The sequence below is a fragment of the Geospiza fortis genome, unplaced genomic scaffold (assembly GCF_000277835.1).
Source record: "Geospiza fortis unplaced genomic scaffold, GeoFor_1.0 scaffold138, whole genome shotgun sequence".
In the NCBI taxonomy this organism is placed as follows: domain Eukaryota; kingdom Metazoa; phylum Chordata; class Aves; order Passeriformes; family Thraupidae; genus Geospiza; species Geospiza fortis.
In genome coordinates this window covers 6,635,560-6,656,983 of record NW_005054307.1, presented here as the reverse complement: position 1 = coordinate 6,656,983, position 21,424 = coordinate 6,635,560, and the positions used below count along the sequence as shown (strand labels likewise).

Here is a 21,424-nt window from a genome sequence, read left to right as displayed (position 1 = left end):
TTCTGAGCTATGAGATTTTTCTGATAGCACAGCTGCTTGCTCTAAGAGGACTCAGCTATTTGGATTGGCATGGTCCAGAAACTCTAAGTTGATTTAGGGCTCTTCAGGAAGGTTGTCTTCATTTAAGAGATTATAATGTTTCACATACTTATAATTCCAAAAGCATTACAAGTGCCTCTCTTCTTAGAAAAGATGCCATTCTCATAAGAAAAAAGAGTGCATGCTGGTGTTCTCATTAAGGAAAACCCAACAAACAAACAAAAACCATCAAAGACAAATTATTATTTGCCTGGAGACTGCTCTCTGACACTACAAAGTATATGAACTAGAAAATCATGTTACTTTTCTTGTTATCTAATGTAGGTATCCAGCGAGCACTAAGCCTCATATCGAAAGGGGACAGTAAATGGTCAGATTTTAAAATGAAAATCCAGGTAGGGGATAACTTTGCTGTTACTGCCCATTTAGGATCAAATATCAGATGCCTAACTTGTGTCTGAAGATAGTGTTTTAAATTTCTTCAGAACATATACAACTGGGTAATTTTCCTTTGACCTAGTTATCTAATTATCCACTTATCTAATCTAAAAATATCTCATTTTTATTGGTTTAAGCAATAGGGCTATTTTTCTATTTTCCTGCTGTAAATGAAATAATCTTGAAAAAGTACAACTCCACCAAAGAGGATGGCAAATATAGAATAAATTATGTCTACTTCAGACAGTGCAGTGTGTGTGCAGTGAGACAATGGGTAAAAGTCCATTATTTGCTGCTTTACTGCAGCAATGGTTTCAAGAGAGGGGAGCTGCCTTACCAGAAATTGGAATGAGGCCAGAGATTCATGGTTGCCAAATTGGAAAAAAGCTTTTGATATTGATTTTCTGTCAACGCTGATGCAGAATGGATTTAAAATAGCGATTTAAATGTAAAAGATTCATTGTAATATACTGATTACATTTATATGATCTTTTATGGGACCAGGTAGTCCAAAGGAAAACTATCTGCTGCTACCCATTAAAAAGGCAAGGGGTCCCTTAGGAAAAGATGAAGAACCAGACCTAGTCATCGTTCCTTGAGCAGTATGCATGTGACCACATGCTGTTGGGCAAAACCAGTCCTGACAGCAAAGCCATTACCTACTTAGTAGGTAAAATCAAATTAAATTTTCCCTTAAAACAACATATGCCAAAATGTATTTGATACTGGATTCACTTCCTGAGAAATTCTGCTTCCTCTTTGTATGCCGTGTTTGCTTCACTTTGTGAGACACAGATACTGATCTTTCCTCTTGATTCCATGAAAATGATACTTTATAGGTACTGTCACACATTCATGTTTTTGTATATATGTGACAAAAATAAACATCTTTTTTTTCAGAAAAGATGTATTCTTGAATAGAAATCTACTTTTTCCAATAGCTTTTCTTAACAGAGCATAAGCACTTTTTTCTGCAAATCCCAACATGCAGCAAATAAAAAATACTTTTTTGTGCTGTTTTTTGTAAGTTTCTAAGCCCATGTAACTCTATGCACTAAAATTAAAGGTCCAAGAACTCAGTCTTAAGCTATGACCTAACGATATTTACTAGATCATAACTGATACATGGGTGCTAGAAGAATTCAAAAATCTGGATGTGCTGACCGTCCTGCTACAAATGGTAGCATACATACCCCAGCCCAAGAGGTAATACCAGTGCAAACGCTGCTCTTCAGCAAACACTGCCACCACGATCAGTGTGTGGAGATAAATGCCTTCACAGAGCATCCAGAAGTAGTTGCAGCCCAGCATGTACTGATGAAAGAATTGCAGCACTTTGCAGCTTACCTGTTAGATAAATGAGAGAAAGTCACACGCTCGACCAGCATTTTGCATTTAAGTAGGCAAAGACACATGTTACTGCTAGGCTATAAGAAAGCAAAGGGTAACAAAAATTCCCAGCTCTTTCTGGTTTGGGGTTTTTTTTCCAGCACCTATCAGTGAGAAGGATTTCAAACTTTAATAAATGAGATGAATTAAAGGAAATAAATTAAATTAAATGAATTAAATTAAATTAAATTAGCCTGGAGAAAAGGAGGCTTGGGGTGACCTTATCACTCTCTACAACTCCCTGAAAGTTGGTTGTGGTCAGTTGGGGTTGGCCTCTTTCTCCAGGCAGCAACTGACAGAATGAGAGGACACAGTCTCAAGTTGCATCAAGGGAAACATAGGTTGGATATTAGGAAAAAGTTTTTTACAGAAAGAGTGATAAAGTGGAATGGTCTGCTCAGGGAGGTGGTGGAGTCACCATGCCTGCATGTGTTTAAAAGAAGACTGGATGTGACACTCAGTGCCATGGTTTAGTTGAGGTGTTAGGGCATGGGTTGGACTTGATGATCTTCCAACTAAGTGATTCTGTGATTCTGTAAATTAAATTAAAATAAAGTCCTCACAAAGTAGAAGAGAATTATGATAACAGCACTCCAAAAAAATACCAAAAAATAAAGTATTTCCTTAAAAACTCAGTAATCTAGTGGGTTTTTTTTAGAACTGAAACAACTTGTTCTAGAGGTCAAAGGAGAGGTGTGAAAAAGACTTACATTGAGCTCCAATTTCGATGACTTCCTTTTGATCAAGCTTTGCTAAGGTTTTCAGGGCTCTCTTCTAAGCCAAAGTCATTTACTCTTTAAACAGCCCCCAGCTCTGAACAAATTGTTTTGGAAAGTGCAAGCTTTTGTGGCAGCAGATTCTTTTTGTAGGGTACCAGGGATACTGTCTTTGCCACTTTGCGAGGCATCAGCTTTGCTCTATTTTGATGAAATAACAAATTGACATATGGAGCTAAATGGAGCTGGTGAAGTGGTTCCCATGTGTGGTTCAGACAAGGCCTGCAGACAGAGACCTTGAGCAGGGATTGTGGCTGCACATTTCTGGGAAGCAGGGGGCAGACGGTGTAAGGAACCATGTTGTGTCCACTGCTGGAGTGCCAGCTGGTGGGAATGATGCTGCTCCTCTTCTGAATGGGTCTCATGCCCATTTGCTTTCTTAGGGACAGCAGTGGGCTTCCTTGTCACCACAACCCAGGAGGGCCAGGAGGAGTGGCAGGTATTGCTGTGCTGACAGAGACCCACTGCTTCTGGGGAGCACCACATGCTACCTGGAAATCTGAGGTCATAGCAGTGATAGCAAAGTAACAGTAACATCTGTGGCCACAGGAGAATAACTATTTGCCTTAACTTCTGCAGATGTTTTCCAAACTGACTACCTGGGCTGTACAGGATGTCATCAGGATTCACTTGCCTCTTTCAAGAGACACTTTTGCAGTTCAGCAGATAGGGGACTGCATGTTTTCCATTTGTCTGGACTGCCCCTCTGGATCAGAAAATCTTCTCAATCATCCAGTCCACCACCTTCTGTTCCCAATTCCCATTGCCCAAACCTGTGTATCTAGTTCTGTTTCAATATTTGAAGTGCAGGTTGGTGTTCATGAAAATATAGGTTTATTGATAGGTTAGGATATAGGATTCTGACAAGGTTAGTGAGATGAACTGTTTTTCATTTTCTAGCAGTTCATTTTATTTTCTAGCAATGCTTTTCTTCTCACCATGCAGGACAGAAGCAGACTGTAACATCTTTTTTTTTTCACACTGTGGCTGAACAGTTCTTAAAAGTGTGTCCAAAAAGGGTTGTATACTGAGCCCAACCCAATCGAGCCAACCACCACTACCACCACCACCACCAAAACAAATAATAAGTGAAGATGTATTTACTCCTTTTTTCTGTGGGCAAAAGTGTTCATTAAGGCTCTTATATCATTCCTGGACTGTTTTTCACAGGTCTGGGTGAATATGTTTATTGCCTTGTTTCCTAGCCCACACTCAATGCAGACTCCTAGCTGGTGGCTTTCCTTTTTCCCTTCTCCCCTTATTGACCACCCATCCCTACAAGGGCTGCCTTGCCTGACAGGCACTCCCCTCAGTCTGCACACAGATTCAGGTGCCCTTCCTGGCATCAGCCAGACACCCTGGCCTCTAAAACATAAGCAAACTTCCTGAGCCATCACAGCAGTTTTCTGTGTCTGAGGTTTGGGCTGGGTCAGCTCTGTATCCCCTTGTGGATGTCTCCAAGGAGGAACTGCAGGTCGGAGGGGCCACCTGAGAGCTCAAGGCATCGTTTTCCTCATGGCTCTGAGTGGGAATATTCAGGGTGCCTGCATCTTGCACATGGGCTGCTCCAGCTCTTCCCAGGGCCAAATTGTCCCAGTATTCCATCCAGCACCTGGGTTCTAGGGACAACTAGAGGAGGAGCTGAGCACAGATGGGGAGTTCTGCAACAAAATCCGTGGTACTTCTCAAGAGTGTCATTTTGATTTAATTCTTTCCCTGTTTCATACTGCCCAACTGAAAGGAGGGTGACTATGGAAGATCCTTGCTCCTCTTTGCCCCTTCTCTGTATGCACTGCTCACCAGCCCTCTGAGCAGTGGTTGGCTGAACACACCTTCCGCTAGAACCAAGCCAGTCTTTGCTGGAACTTGTATCTGTAGCTCAAACAAATGCAAACATAGAAAAAACATTCCCTGACAGATGTAGAGCTAAGCACCATTTGCTTCATTTCCCAACATTTCTTTCTTTTGTGTACCCTCCATCTGAACTATGACTTGTGGCTTCAAAAATGAAATATTTTACTTATCCTTTAGATCAATGCACATGCGGACAACAAATGACTCTTGAGGAACTTAATAACTTCTAATGTAACAAGTTAGAGAAGTAAGAAAACTCTTGTCAAAGAATAAAGGATTATTATGACTAATACTTTCACACACATCACATTAATTTGAGAATTTATGTGAACAAGTTATTATAAGGAGTTTAAAAACAACAATGCACTAAGATGTTATATTCATTATTCAGAGGGAAACAAGAATCAGTCTGCTTTGGATGAGGTAACTAATGCAGTGTGTTTCAGCTATGGCTAAGTGATGCAATGGAAATATTTTCTGACAGTAAAGAAACTGCTTTTCTTTGGTCAGAGCAAGTAAAAGAGATTTTTCAGTAAAAGAGAACCTTTTACTGATAAGAATTGGATTGATAAAAACAAAACACAACAAACGCAACCAACACCTTGGAGTACATTAATCTTAACTGAGAAAATAGCAAAAATAGTAACTTTTATATGGTGTTTATTTTTACAGAAACAAGTAAAATAAAACTGCAAGATGATACAGAAGCAAGTTTTCCACCTGTGCAATGCTTGATAATGGATTGTTTTCTTTATTATAATTTATAATTTTTACTATATTATATATATATATATATATATATTTAATATATATTTGTAATTTATAAAGACTGATATTTTTACTATAAGGGTGGTGAGGCACTCGAACAGGGTGCCCAGAGGGGTTGTAGACTCCCTATTTGTGCAAGTGTTCAAGACCATGTTGAGTGGGCCTCTAAGGAACCTGGTCTAAGGGAAGGTGTCTCTGCTCACAGCAGGGCTGTTGGAATTGGATGATCTTTAAAGTCCCTTCCAACCAAACCATTCCAAGATCTAGGATTTTATGACTGTTAACTTTGAGAAAAAAACATATTCAGGAAGTTTATCTTCTGCTGAAGACAAAAGTTTTGTTGTAAGTTCTTTGAGGCAGAGGCTCTGTCCTTGCTGTGTCTTGTACAATATGCAGCACAGTGAAATCCAGGAAAGGATTATTGCAGCAACTTCACACTCCCAAGGGGAGTTAAAAGTCATGAGCTTTTCAGTCTGCGACCAGGTGTGCATGTGACTGAAGCTAGTGGGTTTTAATTCATGAGCAGCACAGGCTAAGAGGAAATAGCAGGTCCTTTCTAGTGCAGCTCCATAGCTGCTGCTCAGGTTGGTCTCCTGAACAAAAGAATAACAAATATTCCACTTTTTGACAGCCTGGAAACAGACAGCACTGTCCTGCACTGTCCTGTTGATGGCTACAGCAAGGGTAAATGTGAAAAACTTATCAGGAAAAAATTACCAGCCCTCAAAGTCAGCCTTAAAAAAGCAGCTCCTTCTGTGCTTCTGGAAGGATGGCCAAGAATGAACCTCTTTTGGCAGAATGCAGTGTGGAAAGAAGCTCAGTCTGCGAGCAAGGAGGCTGCCTCTGGCCACGTGTTTGCATTGCATTGATGGGCACAGAAACTGAGAAAAGTTCTCTACAGATCTGCAGGACAGCATCCAAGAAAAAAAGTGTCCATTATTGCTGATTTTCCTTCCTCATAAAAGCAAACTCCAATGACTGCAATGGTTGTGGCCTAATTACTCAGGGGCAAAAGGGGTCAATAGGAATAGAGTCAGTCATATTCCTCTTGCTTGCAAATCTTGCAGAGAGTTACGGAAATCTTCTAAACACCACAGCTGCAGTATGCAACAAAAGCACTTCAAAAGGATTCTGGAATATTTTCCAGAAGAGAAATAAAACAATTTACTCTCCTTTTACAAGAAAGAGATAGAAACAGTGTCTATGATGTTTTGCAGGGCACACTGGCATGTTATAAACATTTTTAATGTTCCAGTCCTGCCAAAGGAGTCCCAGAGGTCCATCTGCCTATGAAGGACCCTGCAATTGCACAATAATCTAATTGGCATAATGCTCTCCTCAGCTAATCCAGCAGCCTCTCATCACATGTGCTTGTCATTTCTCTGTTAAGGCTCTCCTTGGTTATTGGTTAATAGCTTATGGACAGAAAACTGCACCATTAACTGCACCACTTACGCGCACCGGGGCTAGTCTTGAACTCTTGAACTGCATAAACGCCAGAACTGCACTTTCAATGATAATAACAAAATTTAATATGAAATAACCCTGCTAATTGTTTGAGGAAGGTTTGTCCTAGTAATTCAGTTAGAGCAAGAGGATTGACTCTGTTTTGGCACAGTAAAGTCACACAGATTCCTGTGTGTGCCCATTCTTGCAGTGCTCTCCTGGGTAAAGGAGCTCAGGGTGGCAGGCTGGGAGGTCTGTGTTACATCAGTCCTTATCAACTCCAGAGAGCCAGCCCTATGGAAAGCAAGTATGGGAAAGCCCCTCAGCATGCATAATGAAAAATTTCTTCTCCAAAGTTCACTATCCATTGAAATGCCTCCCACCAACAATTAAAATGAATTGCTGAGAAGAGGCCAGCCAGGGTTATCAATTTTAAACCAAGCCAGCTATATGAGCCATCACTACAGCTGTACACTTTCTTTAAAGGGAAATAATATTTGACCTTACTATGCTTGTTCCTCTTCACCTCTGGGAAACCTCCCTAGTGCATGGCAGCAAAGGATCCTCCTCAAAGAGATTACAGCTTGCCATGGAGGCCAGATATGATTTATTGAAATTCAGTTTGAAGGCAATACAACATATTCTCCAACATTCTAAACTTAGTGTTTTAAAGGAGTAGCTTCAAGTTTGATTACTGCTCTGCCTTAAAAAATGGTGTTTTTTTCTGACTATTAGAACACTATTCTATGAAAATATTCTTAAATTCCAAGTATCCATATGTTACATAAATAAGCAATAAAAGTTTTTTCCAAAGCAAGACTGTGCTAAGTGTTGTAGCTGTAAATCTCTGGCTATCAGAACGTCACACCATTATACAATGTATCTGCTATGAGTCATCAATTAAACTGTGTTCCAGTCAGAAACCTGGCGTACTGGGGTTTGGAAGAAGATTAATGTTTTAATATACTTTTTAAGAATTTACAGAATGAAATGTACACAGTTCTCAGAGAGCTCCCAGGTTTTGTGTTACAAGACAGCAAAATATGAAATTAAACAACAGGGGATATTCTCAACAGCATGCGTGTCCATGTCTATGCTATAGCAAAGCAGCCAGCCCAGATTTACACATTCTGGAAAGAATTAATAAGGCTATATCTGCACATACTTGAGTCCTGGCTGCTGTAGCAATAGTTCTCCCTGGACTGCAGCTTAGAGTTCTGCAGGGCCAGAGGGGTTCTCACAGCACATCTGGCCCTGTCTCAGTGTGCAGTGGCCACTGACTCCTCACCTGCAGGATGGCAACTGTGACACAGGGTGTGAGGCAAAGCAAAACAGCCTCACCATTCCCAGGGGGTTTTATCAGCTTGGTTTCTGAGTGGTGTTGCCAGAGAGAGGCAGTTTTTCAGGGAGCCATTGTAGATATGAGCCTGGCTGATGGAGGAGGCCAGATAGGCCAGCAAAGAGGGAGAGAAAACAAGGGCAGGGCTGCGTAAAAAAAATAGCACAAGACAGTGCAAGCTGATGTTCATTTGGACAGGATCTGTTGCCACCTTCTCCCAGGGGAGGGAGGCAATCCCTGACAAAAAGGGTTAAGAGCTCCTGCTATTCCAGGCACCTGTCCTCTACCATGACACCCGAGCATGAGCCACCAGGTGCAGGAGGACAGGACAAGGCAAGGTTACTCAAATCTGCATCCAGGCATAGCTGAGCTCTGGGCATTGAGCCCTGAGCCAGGGTAGTTTAAGTCTGCATGGAGTATATCTAAACAGTCAAGTGCACCTACCTTATGTTTGAGGTGTAAGACCTAGACCTACAAAAGGCATTTCCTGGGGACTAGGTACACTTTGATGACATGGATATATCCACTCATGATTCAGTTAAATGCTCCAGGAGTTTCCTAACGATACAACTGGGATTTGTGATATCAAATATAGACACCCAATTTGTCTCTCCTGTAATCAAAAGATAATGACAGAGATGATGGAGATTATAGTAAAAATTACCTCATCCTAAAGGATATATCTAAAATAAGCCAGATGGATAGTACCCTGAATGTAACTTTGTCTATCTTTAGCTTGGGGTGACTAGGTCAGCTGTATGTGTCTGCAAAACAGGTATCCAAATGTAAGATGTGTCTGACCTTAATTGTTTATGAATGTTTTAATTCTCTAGATGTACTCAGATGCTGATCCAGCGTCTTTCCTGGGGCGACCTGCTGCTAGGTAGAGCTGCCAGCCCTTCAAAAGATGTTGGGCCAAGGGGGTGCCAGAAAATTGCAAAGTCAGTCAATTGGGTACATGAAAGCATCAGCCACTCAGAAGTGAGATGGTGAGAAAAGGAGTTCAATTATCCAAACAACTGACCCGTTATTGGCCAATACCTCATTCTGCCAACTAAATTTAAAGGTCATGTGCATGACTAACCCAAGCCTCTTGATTTTTAACTCCTACTGAAAGTCATTACTATTTCTTCTTCCATACACTTATTCCACACATTTGGCTGTCATCTGTAAAGGCTGTAAAACTTTGATGTTCCTTCAAGTTTTTTTCTCTTCTGATTCGGGCTACTTCTGTTTGGTCTTAGATACCTTCAAGAAGCACAGGGTAGCAAAGGCATGGCTGAAAATGGGCAGTACTGCACAGCAGTCATTGAAGGGCGCGTGTGACTTCATGGTATAGATGTGCAGGATGATGGAGCCCCTGGAGGGGAATGAGCCCTCTGCATTTAATTCACCTGACCTGTTTTAGCCACTTGCTTTAGAGTGAGGTAAATTGTCTCAGATTGAGACACAGTTGCCTCTAGAGGAAGCCCTGCTGTTTAATCAGACAAATCCCAGTGAGGAAAATAGCTGTGACAGCATGGTATCAGGGAGAGTATTGTGTTTTGGAAACACTATGGTACTGTCCTTCTGAGGGGAATTATTTTTTTAAGAATCCAATGTTTTGAGGGATTTTGAAAAATATTTTTGGGCAATTCATACTCAAATTTCTCACATATCAGTTAGACCCTTTTAAAGGCATGCTGCAAGGAAAACTTGGAGAGACACCTTGAGTGTTTCTAGATATAATTGCTTTGTATTCACAGAGAAATATCAACACCTGAGCTGCTTAAATGGTCTATGAATGTGGGAGGCCTTGTGTAAAACAGAAGTTCATTAGAAGTCCATGCAGTGTAACATAGAATCCATCAAAAGGCAACTGTTAGCATCTGCACTAGTTGATCTGACATTTAAGGAGTGGCTACTTGACATTTTCTATGCCTAGGGACTAATGGCATATTATTATCTATTTAACTTTCAGTCTCTCAGATGCACTGGAGACAGTACAATTGACAGAAACTTATGGTTGCCCAGGTACTATCCCAAATGTTTACGTCATCTTCACTTTGTCATCTCTCCTATCTCTTAGGAAGACCAAAAGGAAAAATGAAAAAAGCCTCAGAAAGGCATCTAAGTCGAACACAATTCCATACTGTGGAAGACAGCCTTCTGGAGACTGCTACAGCTCAGATCTGAGGGTAAAGTAAGCACACTTTTCTTGAGCACCAGTTCTGGAGACATGTCATGAATTTCAGCAAATCTGGAATGGATTCACTCATTTTGCATAAAGCGAAAGTGTGTGCTTTCCACTGTGGCTAAACAAAAGAATGACAGCAAGATCTGGGATGCTGAGATTCTGCTGATTTTAGGAACATCTATGCTGGGAGTGCTCACTTCTCACTACCACAATGGCAGAGGTTCAGGGTCCAGAGATGCTGCAGATGCATAATGACCAGGCAGAATGACAGGTTAAATCTGACTTTTCACAGACATTTGGACTTGTTCTGGGTATTTGAGTGCAGGTCTACCTCACCTGAGCAGAAAAGATGTGGACAGAAAACCTGGGAATGAGCTCTGGGATTTGATGCCTTCAGTTTCTGGGCAACAATGCATTTTGCATTACAAGGTTCTTTCTGGAAACACATTTCTGGAGGAAATGGCACTCAGGCTCCTAAATAAGAGGCCATACACGGGATCTGATAGAGTCTGAGTTATTTTGACACGAAAATCTTTGGATTGGGCTACATAAAAGCTATCATGTCTCCCTTTCTTTGTGGATGAGAGCACAGATAGATAGAGTAGGAATTTCCTTTCCCTGTCACCTCTGTGGTCACCCCTCTGCAGACACATGAACATTGGAACTGTGCTTGCTTGCACCTTGTGGACTCAGCCAGTACAACTGTGAACTTCAGCAATGTGATGTGGTGCTTTGTTCAATTCAGAAATTCTTCTTACTGGGGATAACTTCTCTCTAACTTGCAACATTAGCGCCAAATCTTCCTGTTCTTACTCTCATTCTATTGATTTCACAACTTCCCAGGCTCTGTGTCACCTCTTGGTGGCAAAAATGGATGCTGAGGATAAGTAATCTAATGGAAGCAGGATGGAGGAATAGATGTGCTAAGATAAAAGACTTTAGAGAGGCTTTGACAGTGACAGAAAAGTTGTGGAAATAGTCACATAAAAAAAGGAATCAAATTATATAACAAGAATGGCACCTCCTGCATCTCTACCCCAAATATAATACATGAAACAACTCAGAAGATTGAAGCACCCCTTTCCTTTATGGATCTCCACCTTTGCTGTTTCCAGGGAGGTCTGCTCCATGAGGGGGACTGCTGGAACAACTAAGGAAAATAAGTCACATGGAGCAGCAGTTCTACCATTTGTCCTCACTGGTATAATTTATGAGCATCACATTTGATAAAAAGATGTTTTGAACCCCCCCATTCTCTGCCAGGCTAGAGCAGCAGGAAATGAAAGCAAGAAGAGGTGAGAAGATAACATTCGTATGGTAAAAAATACCAAATTGACATTTTTCCCAGAAATTTTGCAAATCTTTGCTTTCTTATCTTACATTGCCTCTCTATTCCTTTGAGAACAGGGAAATACCAATATTGGAACCCCATAAATTACAGTAACTGTTCTTTTACACTTGTCGTCTGTCCACGCAGCTCAGTGTTTTATTTCTACAGTTTTGCTGTAATTGTGGTAGAGAGGAAAACCTAGCATCATTGGGCAGCTGTAGTTTTCACTTTAATTTGTAAATGGAGAGATTTTTTACAGTGTTCTAGTGTCCACAAGACACCAGAAATTTTAGTATTGCTACTACCGTGGCCTTGCTTTAAAACTTTAACGCTAGTGGGCACCAGCCTCTTTTGGTCTAAGTAATAATGCTGAAAGCAGTAAGAAGCTTAGAAGATAGTGCTTAGAAGGCTTGCTTGTTCCAGGAGGTGGATTTTGGGCAGTACAGATAACTGAGTGCCCCTTGTCATCCCACCTCATGTCCACAGTGTCAGCAAGTTTAGTGAAATGCTTGCAAAGGGAAAGGGACGATGTTCTCCTGCCAGAGACACTAAGTGCATGTTGCACCATCAGCTACAGTGGTAAACTAGCTCAAGACCTTTAAAATGTATCCACATCTACATAAGGAGGGAAAAACAGCCTCCATTCTCTCACCTCTCATGTTCAAGGGCTGAGCTAGTTACAGATGCTGCCAGAAGGGAATGAAATGCTGTGTGTAATTAAACAGAATTTAATGCTTTGGGTTCTTGCATACCAGGTCTGTTACTGAACCCATATAAGAGGGTCTACAGATTGTTTATACATCAAGGCCTAAAGAAGCTGTGTGGCAACAAGATGGGACTTGACAGTGGGATTGGAGTGTGCCTGAATGGATGCTGTGTCCTTACTCTGACACAGCATGGCCAAGCATGAGACCCCACACAGGGCTGCTAGGAACTACTAGTGGAGCACTGGCCCTTGCCATGGCCTCTATAAAACTGCAATCAAAATTCAAACTTTCCCACCATACAATGGCAGAAGCAAGGGTGAAACTACCACATAAAAGGTGAAGAGGCTACAGAAGAACCTGCAGAAAATAGAGAACAGCTATTTCTACTAGAACGTGAAAGACAAAAAAATACAGTAAGATCTCTAAAAGCCTTTGTGGAAGAGGTTATAATTACAGAGAAAAATTACTAATTTATAACCAAACTTAGCCCCACCTAAAAGCATATAAATATGATGCCCATGGAGCTGATGAATTGCTCAGTTTCTCATTGGCAGAGCTGCCCCTTCAGGCATTAGCTGTCAGTTCCTTTTACTCCCATCAGTATGAGAATTAAAATGACTACTCTTGTGGAATACAGAAAATGAAAATTACAGATCTAACGTGTAAGACTATCTTGAGAGATTTGACAGCAGGAGTTTTATTTCTATTTAAGACGTTTTATTGGAGAACATATTGTGCTGTCCACAGATCACCCATCTTCTGTGGGTCAGTCCGTTTAGAAAGGTGATAGATGATATCTCTTCCTATGAACGTGGTTCCAGTAACAGCATAATTAATGCAGTTCCTAGTTCAGATACAACAGTCAAAATTTTCAGTATATGTAAATAAGTGTTTATACACGTCTCCTGTTTATCGTTGTTTAAATGTCTTTGAACCTTGCCCATTGATTCTTTATTTCTTGTCCATTGATTCTTTATTTCTTGTATGGCCACCTGGACTCAGATCCTTTTTTTTTCATGGTTTCAGGTCCAGATAAATCCGACAGAAAGAGAAACAGAGAGAGAGAAAATTGTATAACAAGAAAATATGAAGTAAATGAGCAAGTTAAGATTATTATAAAAGTGGCCTGACTTACCCTTTTACATGAGCAGAATGATCTTCAAAGGATTTAACTCTTAGCAGCAATGTGAGTGAGGATGTGGTCCGCAGGTAAATGATGCTTTGGATTGTCTCATGTAATTTCTCCCTGGGTCACAGGGAGAATGGGGTTGTCTTGGAATTAGGAAATAATTTCCTCTCTTGCTCCTCCTGACTTTTCTCCTTGTTATTTAAGAGATTGTCCTTTCTTCTTTCAAAATTATATGGATTTGTTGATATCCTCATAAATTGTGAATCACCGAAAGTATTTTCCCATGGCATTTCACATTTAAAAACTATTGTGAAACTTTAGGTAGGAAAAAAAAAGCAGGAAGTATTGGCGTGGAAACATATTTATTATTTTGCAGAATAAATACCAGTAAATTAATCTCAGTATTATGTGATCTGAGTGAAGTCTTCCATTGCTTGAAATTCAATCTACACATTTCAGAATTTCTGTATATACAACGGGTGAGAGCCATACATTCATGAACCTGTGAAGCTCCAAAGATGTGCATGTAGAAAGTGGATAAGTGCAGCAAACTAGAGGAAGTCAGAAGCAGTAATCTTCAAATGGACTTATTAAAGCAGAGGGTGCAGTAGAAGTAGAAAAAACCCAAGCTCTAGAGCTTTCATTTGCTCTGATAATAGGCATCAGCATGAAAATATTATGGAAATTTTTTGTAATTTTTTTAGCATTTTAAACATAAATCCTCTAAGTTTTCATATAATCCGTATAGAGATTTTCTGTAATTTTATCATATGTTAAAAATGTGCTCCTGTCTGTTAGTTTTCCCAATCACAAACCTAAAATTTTATTATGTTACTAAGGTAACAGAATACATTTTCTGGTAAGGCTGGGAGGCTTTGAATGTATTAGCAGGTCACCTCACCTCCTTTTTATTCTTTTTTCTGTTTTTTGGGAGGAAAATCTAGAATTTGAGGCAAGATCAAGCAGTGACTGTACCTTCATCCTGTATTTGATGGTGGGACAAAAATGAGAGACCCTAGATTGGCTGGCCCCAAGTTTTTTACCTTCTCTGTAGACAGCCTTTCACTCCTGGGCCAAAGACATGCAAATTTGGTTTGGAAGAAGAAACTGCAAAGCAATGGCTTTGCTCATCAAAACATCTACTTAGCCAATAACTGCAGCCAGTTTTGTTAACGGGACACTGCTTGGGTCATTTCCATGACTACATTGAGCATTTAGGCTCCTCTTCATATTCTGAGCAGGGACCTGAGAGCTGAGTGAGGTACATTAATCTCTGCACCGTTTTGGGGCTCCATGGCCTCTAAAGACAACCACTGGTGTCACTTTTATACTGGTTGTGCCATGCTGATGGAGGCTGGGGACATCATCATGTGATGCTCGGTGGGCTGGAACCTGTTCTGTGGCTACGTGGCTCTATGGGAGCCTCTGAGAGCTCTGTCATTGACTTCACTGGTGTTGAGATTTCACTTCCAGTAAAGATCAGGCCAAAAGACACTAGACAGTGTCTTTTGTTAGACAAATAGTTTTGTTAAACAACTGTTTTTTAATGAAATCTTAAAACACAAGACTCCTTCCCATGCCCTCAACAGTTTATACGGTTTCAGATAATTTATTTGTGCTGTCAAAAAGTATCATTCTTAACCCTGAGGTAACTAATTTTACTTCAATTTAGGTGCCTGATATCATCTGCCAGCTTTTTATCTTCAAATATCAAGTGTATTTGCATTGTGCCTGTTGCACGGGCTATCTACACATGATGCTATGCAATGAGGAGAAACAAAATGTGTGATTTTTAAATTATTCTTCTGCTCTTCTATTTTTTAATCTCCAGATGGTTTCTGATGATGGTGATGTTCTGAAACTGGTGATGTTTTCTTTAGGCTATATATTTTCTGCTTTAATTAACTCACTTAATCAGCACACATTTGAGAGACACACATGTGATCGGATAATATCAGGTGCTAATATTTAATTCCCTTCATGAAATTAGAGGCAGATAAATGTTTGAATTATAATTGAGTGATCTTATTAGACTACAAGCTGATTAGTGTTAAAATGAAGCTTACCACATTTTCATTAATTTCGCATTGGCTGGGGCTGCTGTAAGGACTGAGCACAATGTAATGGCTGGGTTAGGGAGCAAGATCAGAGCTGGATGACTGAGATCTGCCAAACACATTTATCAGCTGAGGGGCTGGCACAATTTGTATCACTACCTAAGAGCAGTGAAGGTAGGTAAATAATGCTTTGATTTACTGCCTCCCAAGTTAAAAAATGCAGCAAATAGACATTTTTGTGTGTTGTATTGGAATAAGCCATCTCTCTTTCCATCCTGTCCCTCCCCAGTGTGTGACTTGTGAAGAAGGACAAGCAGTCACCAAAGGCATCTATCACCCCAGGGGTTTTGCTGGGAATCATCAGGTAATTATTGCTGGGAGCAGTGGAGGTCTGGCACATACTTGTATGGATGGGCTGGCTGGAGCAAGTCTGGGGCTTGTACAAGATTCAAAGATTTTTACTGCTTGGTGAAGGATCTGAGCAATTTTGAGTGAAATTCTCAGAATCTGCACCCTCTGTGTGTGTTTTCCCAGATGGCTATCATTAGCTGAGGAATGGGAGTTCTAGGTTTTGGCAGGGCCATGGTGATTTTACTTGATGTTAGGATGGAGAGGAGTCATGCAGTACTTACAGGGTCCCTTTTTACAAGGCCTGGGTTAGGGACGACAGCAATGAGGTGGGCAATTGTAAACATGGAGTTCAGCACATAGGAAAAGAACAAATTCTTATGCAGTGTTATCCTCTGACAGCTGAGGCTCCTGAAAAATATGTAACACATGTCGTAAATTAGTATTTTTTCTCTGATGTCACTTTAACAAGCTCTTTCTGGCAACAGTCTCTCAAGAATGTCTTTTGGCAAGGCATAATTGGAAAATACATGCCTTGCATTGCGGTCATAACCTCTGAAATATTTTTGGGTTTGTTTTTACACCTGTTTAGCGCCACATGCTTTTTAGACCATGTTCTAAAGACCTATCCAGTTACATTCTTAGCTCTTGATGCCTTTCTTTAATCCATGGTAATTGAGATATTAAGTGGTAAAGCAGAACCCTGAGAATTTTCAGATGCGCATGATGCAAGGAATGAATATCAGGAATATTGCTTTATAAAGAACTCTTCCCTGGAGACTAAATTTCTCAAATACTCAGATGAAAATTATTTTCTACTTCAGGAATTAGTAGTGAGACAGGATGGGAATTTGGGCAGCAATCTCCTTAAATTACAGGGGGATTTGGGTTGGTATCCTGCATATTTCTAACTCCAACTGAGATCCCAAACCAGAAGAGGTTGTTTTCCTGCTCAGAAGGAGAAGAAATCTCTTTAAATCACTGGTCTTGGGGAAGGTAGGACTGATGCTATTGTGGGTAGCACGGTTTCACAAGGGAAGTTTTCAGAATTCTCATGAAACGAAATCATGACTGCAGTTTCAGACCTGAACAATCTCCCCTTTCTAATTCATACCCAAATCCTCATGTCACCTCCTCCTACATCCCTGAGGCAGAGCAAAAGGCCCCTGCAGCTCTCCATGCCCCAGAGCACAGCGCCAGGCTGACAGAGGGTGATGGCAGAAAGGCAGTCATGGAGCTGTTTGATAATGCTGTGCTGTCCAGTGACCGCTGAGAGCAAGGAGGCAAAACTGCTGGGTAAAGAACAGCGAATAAATACTGCTGTCTTGCTGGGGTAAGCTCAGCACTATGAGTCTTTTGCAGTCTGGAATGGAGCACAGGCTGTGGCTTTCTTTTCCTCTGCATGTGAAGGCCAATGCAGAGTGCACTCCCTTCAAAAAGAGAGATAATCTAGCCAGTTGAACTATTTTCTACATATTTTGCTTGCTTGCTTGATTTTTTCCCCTTCTTTAGCTCCTTGGTCACCTGCCATTTATTCTTTGTTTTCTTTCCACCTACTTTCCAAGTCATTGCATGGAGTTCTACCTTTAGCTTGAGCTCATCTTTCTAGTTATGGTTATTAGCATCCAGCAATGCTTATCACTTCTTTAGACCTCCTTATTTATCAAGTCACCATCTTTGGTTCAGGATGTCTATGAGATGCAGATCCTGGTGGCTAGGAATGAGAGTATGTCTGTATCCTTGACCCTCATTTTATAGCCCTCCTTTAGCATCAGCTATTGGCAAACACTGAGCACCAGATACAGGGCTGGGTTCATGAACTTTCAGTTTGATTCACTGTAGGACATGGTATTAGAAAAACAGAGCATTCTTTGGAGCTAATTTTGCCACACTATGTTCTTTTGCTTACTCCACCTGTATCTGTCCCAGTCACAAATCTCACAAATCTAGTCTTGATGTTCCTTTTCTGCTCCTAAGCTCTGGTGATATTTATTCAGTCCTGAGTCTTCCTTTCTCCCCCTACTTCAACACAATACTTTGACTATGCCACTTAACTCCACTTTTTTGGGGACACTCTGACATGCTTATCACTGTCTTTCTTTGTAGCCTTGGGAACAGAAATGGTATGACATCACTTCTGTTCCCAAGAAATAAAAAATTTCCTTATTACTGGGAACAATCTCTTCAGCTCCTGGCCGCAGATATGCAGACCCTTGTCTCTTGAGGTGCCTTTCTATGTGGTTTGTGGTACAGGGAGTCTTTTGTGATAATCTCAGCCAGGTAGGTGTGTCTTAACTCCCATTCCTGTCCTTCCTCACTGCTCCACTTGACTTTTGGCCGTTTTATTCATCTATTCAATTGGACTGTCCTTCAGTACTTGTTGCCTTTGTGCACTGCCCAGCCTCCTTTTCCTGCCTGCCTTCCTCTCTTAGTTTTATTTTCCCTCCTTTTTCCTCAGTATTCCCCTTTTTCCTTGATTACAGCTCTCATGTTAAAGATCCACCTACAGCATTAGTGTTTATTTCCATACCCTCACTTTCTAATTTGACCTTCAGTGTTTGCCATCACAATGGCATCAACACTTGCCTGACTTGGTCCACACCAAGAGGAGAAAGTGGAACCAAACCCTTGATTCATCCTTTCTGCTGGTTTTGATAATTCTTTGCAATCTTCTCCTTCTCTGACCTGTTTTAGCTCTCTTCCTGGACCTTTTCGTGTTATTAATCATTCCTTTGTGATGTTTTTGGAGGCTCCTTGGCATTGTCCCCACAATCTTTCTGTATTCTTCCTACTCTGCTTCATTCTTGGGCACGTGGTGTGACTCTTGGGGATGGGGCTATGCAGGGCCAGGAGTCGGAATTGATGATCCTTCAGGGTCCCTTCCAACCCAACCTTATTCTGTGATTCTGTGTGATTCTGATAAATCTGTATGCAAGAAGGGAAAACTAAGCCAGTTATCTGTGTCTAAAACTTGTGAGCTTTTTGTGTCTCCCAGCCTCTCTCCATTGTCTCTTTACAGTGTCAGTCTCCTATGTTTTCTGTGTCTCCCCTGTGTTTCACATTGATTCTGTCTTCTACATTTCCTTTTTCAGACGGGTTCTCTTACCTCACAGTCACCTTTACTTTACTGTTCCTATCTCTACTTCCCTATTACAATTAGAATGTTTTCCTCATAGAACTGCTCTGTGAATCTGTCATTATTCTCATGTACAAATACTGAGAATCTTGATTTTCATGCCTACACACTTATTTTCCTCTCCTCCCCCATTGCTTAGGTATCAAATTATTTTCATGCTTTGTACCATGTCCTCCCTTGCCCCTGGGGAAAACTTCCCAAAAATTTTACAAAATGTTCTTCCATCCATTACCCTTCAACTCCTTTTAAAAACCATGGAAGCAATTAGACTGCAGGTGCATTCATAACACACTATCTATTATTCTGTCAAATATAGATTTGTTTTACTCCCCATCTGTCTTTATACAAATGTCTTTGTTTTAATAATTCAATTGGAAGTGATTTGGAGGTAGGAGTACGTCTTTATTTTGTGTTTTATTAAATAAGATATTGGGGTCTCACTCTGCAATTATAGAAATCTTATAATAAGGTGACAGTACATGAAGCTGTTAGACACTCTATTTATACTTTCTCTTGAGTTAGCATTGCTTAGTGATGCTCATCACTACTGATTCATTATTCCCTTCTGAAAGTGCTTCAACATCTGTGATGCCAGGTCATTATGAATCTTGATATCCAAAAGTGAACTGAAAAGCAATGTGCCAGCGAAAACTTATATGTGGGAAACTGCAATCCCTGCAAACTGCCTCTGAAGTCAAAGGCTATTATGCCTGAAATCACCTCTTGCTATCTGATGGACTGTCTGATTGACAGCTTCCCTTCAGCTGAAGGTCAAATAATCTATTGCTGTCATAGCCAGATGATAGAAAACAGCTGAAGGTTACATGAGCTCTGCTCCCACATAGCTTCATTCTCACTTTCCTATGGCGGTAGTTTGGTTTTGTCTTTGACTTCCCATTATGAAGCACTTTGGTTTAATTCCTTTCTCTCTTCTCCCTGTAACCTTTGTGTCATGGCTTAGTCATGGCAGGGGAAGGAGAAGCGGAGGAGGGAAGAGAGGAGGAGGTGTTTTACTGTCTGGAAGGCTGCTGCAAAGATCAGTCTTTCAGTGCACCCTGGGACCAGCCAAGATCATGCATTGCTCATGACTCAGAGCTCAGAGTGAGTCAGACAGGCTGACCCTGCCTTGCTTGATGCAAGGAGTCACCTTGCTGGTCCATTTAGCATACCTAATGTGACCAGATCCTGTCTTTACTGTCCCAAAGAACTCAAAACAGTGTATGGGATTCCAAATCAGACGAAACTGTGCTCTTTCCAGTTTTCTCAAAGCATTACTGTGGCTATGGTTTTGTGCTATTTATCTGCTTAGATGGGAAGGGAATTCATCAGCTCATTTAGCAGAGTTTCTAGCTATCTCTGTAGCTGATTAAGATGTTTTGTCACAGGCACTCATCGAATTGCCTCTTTGGAAATTACCAGAATTCTCAGCCTGTATTTGGATCCACCTATTTGGAGTTCACAATCTTACAGAATCTTATAATCGATGAAAAGTCTAACAATTTAATTTTTCTTATTCTTGGTGGTGGTGATGTTGTGGACTTGATCTTTTACTACTCTTCCTGTTTGCCAGTTGAGGCAGAGGCATCTAATTGACAGTAGACAGGTTCACAAAAGAACAAGACTGAAATGCTCTAGTTAAGCTGCCATACAGTAGTTGTAGTGCTTTAGGTGAATATCAGTGTCCTTTAAAATTCTGATACAGCAGCATCCTGTTTTTGTTTTAATGAGGATAACAGTCTGCACGCTAGTGCCAGATTCACTCTTAGGGCTGAATCCTGTACGGACCTACCCAGGTCAACAGCCCAGTCCTTCAGCCTCAGATGCTGGTAGTCCTGTTCTTCAGGAGCTTGGAGCTCCCACTCACTGCCCCATGCCCCAGTCACAGTACTTGGCAAGCTCTGGACATGCTCTTAAGGAACATAAGGCAGTAGGTAAAGAGAGGCCTTACTGCATCCCCAGTTGCACCACTTCCCCATGGGCTGCACTTTTCACATCAGTCCTGACAAACACAACAACATGAGCTTGGCTACCCTCCACTGGGAGAGGTCCCATTGGTGAGAGGAGCCTGTGCTCAGACTTCTTTATCAGGATTATATAAAAAGACACTCAGAAGAGCTGCTTCTCACTGCCATGACAACTTCCAAGATTTCCTTTGGTTGAGATGCCTCAGGGAAAGAAGAGAGAGTGTCTGTAAGAAACACTTACTTGAAATAGAAGAAAATTGCCAAGGAAATCAACAGGGATGTTATAGACAAAGCGTGACCAACAATCGCCATATAATAAAGTATGAACGCCATCTGCAATTTAATAAAAAGAAAAGGCAAGCATGAACAATTTGCAGGCACTTCATTTGTTTTCTCATTAAGGAAGACTCTACAAAATCAACCTCCCATTTCATATTTTTTTTTCTTTCAAACATTCTTTTTCTCTATGTATTTAATATCAGCAATCTATTAAATAGCATGACTCATGATCTATAGATAAATGTTTCT

General features: G+C 40.9%; 1 protein-coding gene across 2 annotated transcripts in view; it reads right to left on the bottom strand.

The window, feature by feature from the left end:
• CALCR (calcitonin receptor) overlaps window positions 1–21,424 on the bottom strand; it is a 70,192-nt gene that overhangs the window by 23,412 nt on the left and 25,356 nt on the right. For both annotated transcript variants that reach the window (XM_031066807.1, XM_031066808.1), the window contains 3 exons: window positions 21,138–21,229; window positions 16,081–16,207; window positions 1,671–1,824 (listed from right to left, as the gene is read on the bottom strand). In XM_031066807.1, the coding sequence (XP_030922667.1) occupies window positions 1,671–1,824; window positions 16,081–16,207; window positions 21,138–21,229 (373 nt within the window). The remainder of the gene's footprint in view (window positions 1–1,670; window positions 1,825–16,080; window positions 16,208–21,137; window positions 21,230–21,424) is intronic.